The 12,485-nt window shown below is 37.1% G+C and overlaps 1 protein-coding gene across 1 annotated transcript in view; it reads right to left on the bottom strand.

Annotated features, from left to right (window-relative positions):
- Positions 1–12,485, bottom strand: part of LOC140230113 (uncharacterized) — a 117,035-nt gene that overhangs the window by 96,924 nt on the left and 7,626 nt on the right. The window contains exon 3 of the mRNA XM_072310314.1: positions 9,111–9,346. Coding sequence (XP_072166415.1) covers positions 9,111–9,346 — 236 coding nt within the window. The remainder of the gene's footprint in view (positions 1–9,110; positions 9,347–12,485) is intronic.

The raw sequence follows: 12,485 nt of genomic DNA, 5'->3' as shown, positions 1-12,485 counted from the left end.
ACATCCTTTATGAAAGTATTATGAATGAGTTTGGTTTTGCATTTATGGTTCATACACTGTACACGACATTTCCTTTTTCTGCTTTCATCCCTCTCCCTTAAAGCGCATAGAGACACCACGGTAGTGATATGCGCTATATAAGCACTGTGTTATATATATATATATATATATATATTTGAATCAATGGTGCACTCTTTGGTCTACACAAAGTCAGCAATAATCTTGAGTAAGAGTATCTCTCTACAAATTATTCTGGGTCCTGTTTTTTGAAGAGTTATAATTCATTATATAGTTGATTTCTATCTTAGGTCTATGGTAGCCTGTGTGGTAAAGAAATTTCTAATCGATTACATCTTTTGATAAAACGGGGCCCTTTAATGAAATATTTTAATAAATGGTGAAAAGCATAACCCTCTACAGTAAAGCATCTCTTTAAGACACAGTTTGTGATGTATCTTTACAACTGTAAACTATAATACAAACTACCAGATTGCTCAGGAAATGCTTAGGATATAGACTGTGATTCATTGATATAGATTACGACATCACCATTAAACATCTTTTCCTCTGCTACTCCATACCACAATCTTTGTATCTGAATCTGAATAGTTAATACACATAAATTAATACATCTTGCAAACAAGACAAAGATAACTTTTAAAACTCTTAACAAGTGACGTCCCCATACTATCCACTGATGATCCTTTAAAAGCTTTCCTCTACCATTCCAACTGCATTCACAGGCAGACAGTGCACTGGGAAAATTAGCTGCCCTCTATAAGTCTCCTAGAGTTTATCTCTGACAATCTCTCCAACTAGCGCTTCATTGACGTTTGTAGGAAAACAAGTTTCGTGGGCGTCAGACTCTTCTAAGGATGGGTGCCTCATGACAAGATCTTTTGGCCATCGACATCAAGAATGATACCGTCACCACTGTCTGATATAAGCTTCCTCATGTCCAGGCGACTAACATTTGTTTTGACCTTATAGACAGGTAGCTTTCCTGTGCTAACCAGCGTAACATCCTGCATGGCCTACTGTGCAAGCTGCTACCTTCTTTGTTATTGCAAAGACAGCATACACGACTATGCATTGGCCACACCGGCTCAGGTAAATAAGAAGAAAGAAAAACAAATAATGAAAAGAACAGACCATATTATGTAAACAATATTGGAACAAACTGATAAATTTTTCCTTTAAATTGCTTTATTTCATGACTACTACAACAAAAAGACTGAATATAATCAGTGCTTATTTACCTCAATGAAGGGCAATATGTCAATCACTTGCAACATTGGAACAGTAGTTCATGTTTAAAAAAGAAGAAGAGTAAATCACATATCTCAACACATTTGGCAAAAGGATGATTTGATGGTAGACTTTTGTAACTGAACCAGTTAAGGATTGACCTATGAGGCATCATTCACACAAATATATTTTTCGGGAGCACTCCTTCATCCATCATTGCAAAGATGATCTCCTAAGATTTTGAGAGTCTGACACCCACACACACATCAGGTTCAGCATCATGGGCTAAAATCACCCACCAGGGGGACTTTCAGAGCCACCCACCATTTTTATTCACATCCCACCATTCTGTTGATCAAAACATGTTGTCATCAGGCCAGACGAAACTGTGGCAATGAGATGCTGCCACCTCTTTGGAAAAAAAAAAAAAATCTTGGTTATTTTGATGTCTGACCTTTGAGGTTTCACTCCCATTTCTACAAACTTCACTGAAGTCACACAAACAATGTATGAGAATTTTTGAGTATATTCGAGTACAACAAGCTCTGCAAAATGGTGATAGTAGTTACAACAATGAATTTGCAATTTAGACATGGGGATAAAGTGATTACGTCATCATTCTCCATGCAATTTAGACATGGGGATAAAGTGATTACATCATCATTCTCCGATTCAAGTGTATGTAAAATATTCATAATTTGTGTATGAAATATTCATACTCTTTTTCAATTACCTGGCAATCATAATCCCTCCCCTTTTAATGTTAGAGATCATCATCCCTCAAGATTCAACTGAATGACAACTTGATGTGACAGATACATGTAATTTCTTTCGGAAGGGATGCAGAACTAAAGAAGAAAATTTGGTGAAGATATCTGTGTGCAAGCAAACATTAAACTTGTGAGGATGTGACATAATCACTAATTCAATTTGCATGTGTAATTATGACTGATTTTACTCTCATGAGAAACATGAAATTCCAGAAATTTTTTCATTGTTGTCCAATCTCAGTTTGTTTTCTTTCTTGATTCTACTCCATTCAATACAGTGAGCGTGACCTTGAAGTGGATTTTCACTATCCATCTAGCCTCTAAACGAAACATAATGTATCAAAAGTGGGTGTTGTCTCCCTCCCCCCCCCCCCCCCATGTGTTTGGATGTGTACAGATTAATTCTTCATCTTCCCATTCACCTCCCCCATGCATCAGTAACAAGTCTACTTGCAAAGATCAGAAGTGTAATCCACATACACACCATATTTACCATCACTTCAACCCTAAAGATGACAGCGATAATGGACCTGAAGCATTCCTTCAAAAAGCCTCTTTAAGAGCTGGTGTCTGAAGATACCACTGCTATTATGCATGGCTAGTCTGGCCTCCAGTAAGGGGACATGGTTAAATCATCTAATCCCACTGAAATCCCAGTGCACCAACTTGCTAAGCCAGCTCAATCCTGCATTGCAATTACATATCTCTTCCTTCCTCCTTCACCACGCATATTTTCCTCCCCTTGTTGACACCAGTTAAAGAAACAACAATCTTCAACCAAACAAAAAAAAAACAACAACTCTGATAAAAACTTTCCAATTCATTGCTTTTTAAAATCTAAATCTAAATCTGAATCGGTATTCTCTCATTCTCTCGCTTTGCACTTACTGCAATTCTCTCTTCTCTGACAATTAGACTCGTGGACAGAGCCCTTTAGCTTGTATTTTCTGCCCGTTACTCCCCAGTTCCTGTCTCTTTTTCTTCTTCCATGTGAATCTGAGGATTTTTCCCTTTTTTTGTATTTTTTTTCATTATTATTACTTATTTTGCATTTCAACATGAAATGCAAACGAAAATCATATTACATGACATGAAGAATGTGGTGATTCTAGGTGCGTACCGCTGGTTGCCAGAACTGTTCTCTTTCCTTTTTGATTTTTTTGAAAGAAATTGGATATCCATACTTTCTATCCATTTATCTATTTATTTATTTATTCATTCTATTCTATTAATCTATCTATCTATCTATTCTATTCTATTCAGCTATCTATTTATCTATCTAACTATCAATTCTATTCATCTATCTATCTGATCTATCTATATATCTATCTATTTTATTCATCTATCTATATATCCATCTATCTATCTATCTATCTATCTATCTATTTATCTATCTATCTATCTATTCTATTCACCTATCTATATTCATCTATCTATCTATCTATCTATTTACCTATTCTATTTATCTATCTATTTTTGCCCATCTCACTCTTCCTTACTTGCAGTGTCCATGGTTAATTCCTTCTTTCCTCCTTCCTAAAGCCATGGACTTGACTCTCTGCCATGTACCCTGGCTCACCCCTCTAAATTACCCTTGGCTGGATCCCCTAGGGGTGTCATTATGCCACCACCCTCGGCTACACATATGCAAATATGATCACTCCCAAACATGCCCTGTGAGTTTATTTTTGTGAGACAAACTCATTGCCCAGGACATTCAATTTCATTTTCAGATTTCTTGGTCTCTGGTGGGTTTTTTTTTCTTCTCTGCTCTGATGGAAGAAACACATGTACCATGGCACAAATACTACCATCACTGGATCAAAATATTGTTTTGTGACGCTCAGCCAGCCTTGGTCGCACCGCTTTTCGATCAAGAGACTGCTGACGAATCAAAACTCATTCATCTCTTTCTAATGGTGAATGGTGACAGAGGTATTGTTTACTGCTGACTTTTTTTCCCCTGGCGAACTGCATTTTTAATGACTTTTTCATATTCATGATGTGTTTTAAAGGACCGCTGTAGCTCTTTGCTTCACAAATGGTAACTTGTACGCAGTACCAATCTTGCGATGACAGAGGAATGAAATTAGCGCAGGTAATGAATGACCACAGTAGTTACTTTGTTTCTGCTCCTTTTCTGATCTGTCTATCATTATCAGTGCAATTTTCTTTTTTATATCTCTCTCTCTTTAGCCATCTACCTTTTCTATTTTCTTTTGATTTCTATCTTTTGGCAGATGTGGAATACAAAGAATTTTAACACAAGTATCCATAGCATCTATATTCACAATGATGTTAATGATTTGTAAACTAGTTAAAAGATACAGATGATTACTACTATCATTACCACTACTACAACAACTCATCCTACTATACTACTAACAATGACAATAATAATTTGATAAAAGTGACAATGAAATTAAGACAAATATATTACTACTATTTCTAAAACTACTACTGCTACTTACAATGATAAAAATAACAATAACAGCAATAATGATAACAATGAATGATAATGATACTGAGTTCTAATAATACATACATGCCACTATCATTCCCTCAGCTTTCCACATAACCATTTACACCCGGGTCAAGAGGAACGCAAAAACATCTCATCACAGATTTATGCCAAATCTCCAATTAAAGAGTCTGCAACATTATTTACAAGACAAAACATTAATACTCTCATACTGTTTACAATCTTCTGCCCTAAAACACACTTGGAACAAGGGGGTAAACATTTGGAACTAGCATTGCAATGCTCCAGAAAAAAGGAAAGGTCAGTCAAAACAGGATTTGGGGACACCACCCTGTACTAACCTCCTGATTAAGTAGGTTACCTGATTAATTGAAATGTTTACCATTTAGGGGCATCCCACACCTACACCTACACACAATCCATACACACACCCACAAATATGACATTCACTCAAATACACACACACACACCACACACACACACACACACACACACACACACACACACGAACACACCAATTTTCAACAAGCTGTCCATGGCTCAGTTTTCTTTGAACTTTGACGTACAAATTATCAATGCTAATATTTATTCATCTGTGTTTTTGTTTTTGTTTTTGTTTTTAGATTTATTCTAGACTCCTGAACCACTTGATGAAATCATGACACATTATCCTATATCTGGCAACCTTTCCTCATTTAAAAGTATAGCCATGCTAAGCATACATACAGATTAGAAATGACTTCATTGACAATGGCAAATTCTGGCTCAAACTTTTTCCATTTAGTTGCAAAAAATGAGGGCGGAATTACAAATTAACTTTTGATTAACTCTATAGAACTGTGAACTCTTCAAAGCAGCGTCAACTTTGTGTGTAGACTGGGGCAACTGATTTCATCCAAACCCAGTGAAGCTGATACTTACAACCCTTTCATACCATGGCATAAAGCATCATGCTCATCAATACACTGAATATCTCACGAGTACATTACATATTGTCCAAGCAAATCTTCATGTCAGAGGTAATGTGGTTTCATTTCATAGAATCCATTCATTTCCCCTGAAATCTGGCCCCAGATGATGTCCAGTATCAGTATGCTTCCCTAATCAGTTTGTTATACTTTTTGCTGTCTTTGATGACAACTACAAATAAAGGCTATTCTAGATAAATATGTGCCATAGAATTTTCAGGGCATATTTGAGAAATCAGCAATGTATGCAAACTTCAAATGCAAATTCCACATTTTTCACCAGTCAATTTTGGGCAGTATCAGCTTGATCGGTTGCCGTGGTAAGTTGTACCGCACCTGTTTGCTTGTTTGTAGAACCCCCACTACTCATAAATGAGGGCTACACGACTAATGCTGGAATAGATCAATTCCTGTTCAACGACCCACATCGCACACCCTGAAATTTATGCTACCACTTTTATGGGGATAATTATGGAAATATACTGTAAGTGAGATTGTTGATGCAGGCATGGTATCAAAGAGCAATTATCCTTTGATCCTTGGTCTCTCATCAGAGTAACAGACTGACCCCTTGCCCCACTTTCGTTTTGGTATAAGGGTCAACTTATCTAACAGTCTCAGTTTTACAGAGAGGACAAAAAGAGGACAAAAATAAGGTAAAAATGCGACAAAACAAAAACAAAAACAAAAAGATTTGCAACGGACCGACCGCCCGACCGCCCGACCGACCGTCCACTGATTCCTATATACCCCCTTCAAACTTCGTTTGGCGGGGGTATAAAAACATGTCCTACAAATGCTTCTTAGTTATACTGGTTGCTGAGAGAAAGTGCATCACAGTACCCTTCAGTTTTACCAAACGTTTTCATCAACGAAACAGCAAGGATGGGACACACTTTTCCATGTCCTTTATAAGATATCCTAGTATGTATATTTTTTAATTACAAATGTGAGATGCTTCAGTTCTAGAACAATTACCCCTGGACAACTTCCAAAGACCATTCCCATGACCCTGAACTTAATCATAACCCTAACCTTGATTCTAACCCTAAACCTCACCCTATCATTATTAAACCAGTATAAAAACTGTCCTTAGAAGGTAATTGTTCTGATACATTCTATATCTCCACCTAAATGTGCAAACTCAGTCAACAAACCATGAAAGTGGTAACTAGAAAGGATATGTACAGTGTGTTGCAAACTATTCTGGCTGTGTGGTATCATATACTTTAGTATTCATTCCAAAAAGCTATTTATCAAAGTTTTCCTACTGTATTTTATAATTACAAGTTTAACATAGCCACATGGACTCTCGTAACATAGATAACACCGACTAGTATTTAGAAAATAATGTGAATTTCTGAATCAAAAAGCACTTTTCTTTATATAACAATATTCCTTTATTTTGGTCCTCTAGCATTAAAGATTCAGGTGTTGTTTAAGTAAATCTGATTATGTCTCATTATGACATACATAGAATAATAGAAAAAATCACAATAATTGGTGAGGAGATGCAGTGAAACTTCAAGTTGTTTTGCCTTCGTCTTTCATAGTGTGTCACTTAAGCATATCCCAAACCACCACCACCACACCACCATGGACTTTGGATGCTGGGCGTGGCAAATGAAGACCAGTTGACAGTCATTTGTCACTGGTATCCACCATCTGGGAACTTTCAAACCCTTACTCTGGCTACTTATGGACTCTTACTCTGGCCACAGAAAATGTACATAGGTATGTACTCTCCTTTGTTATCATCTCGTTCATTTTAAACTATGGCAATGTACTTGTATAGTAATTGTACATGGTTATCTTTGATTGATCATGTTTGTTTCTATCGAGATGTGTGCCGTAGTTTCATCACCATGTTTGTCTGTTTTCTATGTCTTGTTTTGTTTTGTTTTTTATGTACGAGTTTTGTTTTTCATTTCTGATACATGTATATTTATGTTGCATTCTATCTGCACGGACCTGCGGAAGAACAGTTTTCGGACTGTAAGTATGTTGCCGTGCTTAAATAAATTATGTAAATTTGACTGGGACATGATGATATCAATTTTTCCTCATCAGGCACTTGAGCAGTGTAGTTTGGATAGTCTTGGCAGGTACAAAGGCTTTCAACATAATATACTTAGTTCAATCCAAGAGGTGAAACATCATGAGGATTAAGTATCAATGTCATATACCACCTATTAATATCATTATTTTTTTTTTAATTGCTCTGCTATGATATGAAATGAATGTGACTGTAATTGAACAGTCACATGTATTCATTGTGACGACTGAAACAAAAAGTACTCGATACTGAAGAGCAACAATTTGTCGACAGCTTCCACAGTCATAAGATCATCCTTTATGTGACAACGCGGGAAGCGTAATACATCAAACTCCATTCAAAGAAGTAAAGGAACTGTTATGCCAAATATCATTACACAATTGCATTGTCTATTGATACAGTGCACTCCCGTTACAACGAACACGGTTATAACGAAATTTCGTTATAACGAAGTAAAACTTCTGGTCCCAAAATTATCGCCATTAATGTCTATGGTACAAAATTCGCTTATAACGAACACGGTTATAGCGAAATTTTCGTTATAACGAAGTCTTTTCCGAGCCCCACGGACAAAGAAAAACAAAAGAAATGTGCTCCGTTATAACGAAATGCGGATCGCCTTCGACAATTCGTAGCGGAACAAGCATGGGCGAACGCTTCACATCACGGTGTGTTCGCTCCGTGTGTTCGCTCCGTGTGTCACGCACAGTTTCCGTCAATTTTATGCTCTCTTTAATGTAATATCCAAACGAAATTTAAAAGGTACAGTATACCACTCCGTTTCACATATCTGCACAGTGTAAGATGAGTATTCAACAAACAGAATATGATATAAGCGAGGTTTCCTTATTTTTGTTATACATGTATATTGTATTTGTTCGGTTATAACGAAATTTCGTTATAACGAAAGAAAACTGCCGGTCCCGAGCATTTCGTTATAACGGGAGTGCACTGTACCTTGCTTCGGACAGATCTGCTCAAAATTTGCTAGGCAGACTGTTTCTCTTAAGTATTCAAGTTCTATGCACGCTTTGTTCACAAAAGTTGCCATAGGCTTGCCCTGTCTCGCAACAACTAAGTGAATTCCTTCTTATTGAACTCAAGCAGATGTATGAAATCTTCAGTACCAGGCTCATGGAAAAGAAACATCCTTAAATTGTAACACATACCAGAAATGGTCTATTGAATATCACACTAAGTTGACTTCTGATTGGAAATCCACATGAATATAATGCAACAAATATCTCTTAAAAGTGTTCCCTGGAAAGTAGATATTTATCATTTGTCTGCCTGCAGGTAGTCAGGCACTTTGCAATTGACCGTTTCTGTAATTTATTACAATCTATGGATCTTTTCCCAACAGGCTAGTAACAAAGCATTTCATATACCTGTTTCCCCATGAAGTTTCAATACCCAGGAGTTCACGTAGTTGTTGCTAGGTCAGGCAAACTTCTGACATGTTTTGTGATTGTTAAGGGCAACTTTTGTGAACAAAGCATGCATAAAATCTGAATATATTACTGAATCTGTCTATTTGTTTGCCTACCAGTAGTCAGGCACTTTGCGATTCCCAGCATGCCTCTTACCTCTCAAGATAAACGGGTCTAGTAGACTCCTTGCCAGCCCCTCTGTCCAGTCTGGTCTTGGAGCTGTTGGAATGCCAGAGGCACTCAATAATGTGCGGGTGATAACGCTTGGACTGAAGTCTAGACAGGATAAGAGCTTCCGTCTTCCACTGCTGGTAGTGGTCTGGGTTGAAGGTCTGCAGGAGGCCGCGCCGTGGAGAACCATTACTCGTTTGCCACTCCACTATCCCGTAATTCTAGGAAGAATTGAGCAGACGGTATCTTTCGTGGAGTATCTTCCATTTCAAATAACTTCATCAATGCACAGATTCCCAATATTCCTACTGTATAAACGCCATATTTTTAGCAAGTCTAATCATTCGCGAATTGGGACTTCCTGACAATTTTGTGAGGACTTAAATTCATGATTATGGGGTATGATAACGAAGGGAGACATCTGTACAAATGCACATTGCATTTATGGCAAGGTCAGAGATAATAACTTCATGTGTTGTTAAATTTATGAATAGCGCCAGACTTGCAAAATTTGCAAAATAAAACTTTGCAAAATATACAGCATGTACAATATTTCACACTTGTGAAAGAAATATGTCTTTCCTTGCTCTTTTTTCCCTTCCCCCTTCTAATTTTACAAATTTAGCATGACTTTTAAGTTTATTGTTGGTGACAAACCATTTTTTTTTTCTAATCCTGCTTCGGAAGACAGCATGACCCATGTCCTGATTTCCTTTGTTGTTGTTGTTGTTGTTTTCTCTCTCTCTCTGCTTCATTTTTTGCATACACTATTTCAAATAAATTTGATATACCGGTACCTGTAACTTAAACTAAACACATAAATCTTTGAAAGTTATCAAACACTTGAACATTTGTGTCAGCATAATGTGGTTCAGACATATATGATAGATATATAGATAGATATATAAATAGATAGATAGAGAGATAGATAGATAGATAGATAGATAGATAGATAAAGAATGAAAGAAAGAGAGAGAGAGAGAGAGAGAGAGAGAAAGAACCATACTCAGGGGAAACATGAACATAAGTCTGGAAAATAAAGAGGTATCACTATGTAGGAATTTTCTATTACTAACAAGATATATTTGATTCCCTTTAGCTTTTTTTTTTTTTTTTTACGTGGGTTTTGATCCTCTTCTTGACACTTCCAGACTATCCCAAAGTAGATTTGAGAGTGTGTAATCTCTACCCTCAGGACTGTAATCATTTATCCAATTAAAGGGAGATTTATCACGATGCAATTAAAAGAAAAAAAACCGATGTGCATTTTTGGATATGCTTGAAAATGGGATATACACAATGCAGGTTTTGCTTATTTTATTTTCTTATAGTAGATGTGTCATTACAATTCAGAAACGGATAATAGAACACACATTTTGAGCAAATCGGATTTGAACTTTGATCTAGTTTTGATTAGAGAACAAATGTAAAGATAGATGTAATAAATAAAATATGGACTGTCAAACAAACTTACATATTATCAGTATTCCCCCAAACTACCAATTACTGGGCATCTAGTATGCCAAAAATAGCGTAATATGTTACAATATCAAGAGAGACAGCAATTGTCGCCTAATGACCCGATGAGAACGTGTGTCTCTCAATCATGATGCAAGTAATGCTATGAAGACCTCCATTATGAACTCCCTTGTGGAGACCTCCTCCCCTACCAGCTCCCTTGTTGAGACACTCATTATGAGTTCCCTCGTGGAGACATCTATTATGAGCTTCCCCATGGAGATTTTATATTTCATAACAATGTCAATAATAATGATTAATTTGTTTACGATTTATTATGGTCTGATTTGATGTCAGTTGTTTGGAACAAATTATTTTTTAATAAGGTTCCATTAATTTTTGTTTTAACACAGCAGCAACAATTAAGTAGTGCTGACTCCTCTCCCTAATATCACACTCTTCAGATATCAAGGGTACAGTGCACTCCCGTTATAATTAGCACAATGGTCAAAAGTGGAGCAGACAAAAAAATGTTAACTAGTAGGCCTATTTATAAATCCTCATACACCTCAGTGCATGTCCATGTGGATGTATCTTTCTATCAGCAAGCCCAAAAAGTATGTCTTAGGCATGAAGAACTCAATATCTTAAGTAGATGCCACATCTTGAAACTCACTTAATGATGCCATGATGTCTTTTGCAGATGACTCCTAGTGTCAAGCTCCAACAAGCCTTCTTTGTTTCAAATCAGGTCCTGCCTCCTCCCCACCCAGCCCCAATTTATATCAGGATTACTACCTGCACCATTTTTTGAAAGTTTGCCGACTAAACTGGTGCATATTGTGTACTTTTGGTGAGCTGAGGCACTATGCATGCACACATACTGGCATGCAGAAGACTGCGTAACAAAGTGTTGTGAATGTAACACGTCTAGAGAAGAATGTTTCATCAGTGTGTTTCTGATGGACAGTTGCAGTCAGACACCAAGGTGAAAAAAACACGTTATGGTGTTACACAGTCTGTCAAAGTACCCTGATATGTGGTGGTACTGCGTGCCGAGTGGCATCACATTTCAATGTTCATAAAACAGCCGCATTGAGCAGGGTTGAAACATCATCCGACTTGAGACATCTCCTGCACCTTGCCTTAGTAGCTGATTATGTTGTAAATGCAGATTCGTCAAAGGCTCTCTCAAAGTGGCACGACCTTGCGACATCTCAAAACAGTTTTAGTGCGCACAAACATGCCCGTGCCCCAGATCTTTCCCACTTGCTCTACTCGGTCAAACTTATGTTACGCAACGTGATAAAACATCAACGATATATCACTTTCTTTGGTTTGAGAAGTCCCTGGGGAAGTCACGTTTTTTTCCATGTGACCCACATGCAAAATGTGCAAAACAAAGTTATCTTTGTTTTACATTATCTCAATCCTTGCAAGGTAAGCTCACCCAGATTCGTCAATTGGTGGCTCTACTTGGTAAATTCAACACCTAAAGCATAATTTTATGGATGATATAGCATCAGAGAGAGTTAGCATGACTGTTAGAGGGGAAAACAATTAGGGCAGATACTCAAATCTAAAATTCCAGCAAACCTTGATATGTATGTTACCAATTTCACAACCAAATGGTGAATATCTTTTATGTGGCTCCCCTTATGCCATTACATTCAAGGAAAGGATTCTGAACAATAGGTGCTAAATGTTAAAATTCACTGAGGGTCTGAAGGATTTACAATGTGAACTGCCTAAAAGTCTGTATCTTTATGGAGGAAGATCCTGAAAAAAAAGAAACAGCTTGCTACTATCTGGTGTCATGTTCAGTTCTTTGTTTCTTCCTGTGCTAATAAATCAGAAGAACCCAACAAAGCATGGAGTATGATGTGGCTGCTTGCAAACACA

This window comes from Diadema setosum, chromosome 1 (assembly GCF_964275005.1).
Source record: "Diadema setosum chromosome 1, eeDiaSeto1, whole genome shotgun sequence".
NCBI lineage: Eukaryota > Metazoa > Echinodermata > Echinoidea > Diadematoida > Diadematidae > Diadema > Diadema setosum.
The sequence above is the reverse complement of the archived record's forward strand: the minus strand, read 5'-3'. Positions and strand labels throughout refer to the sequence as shown.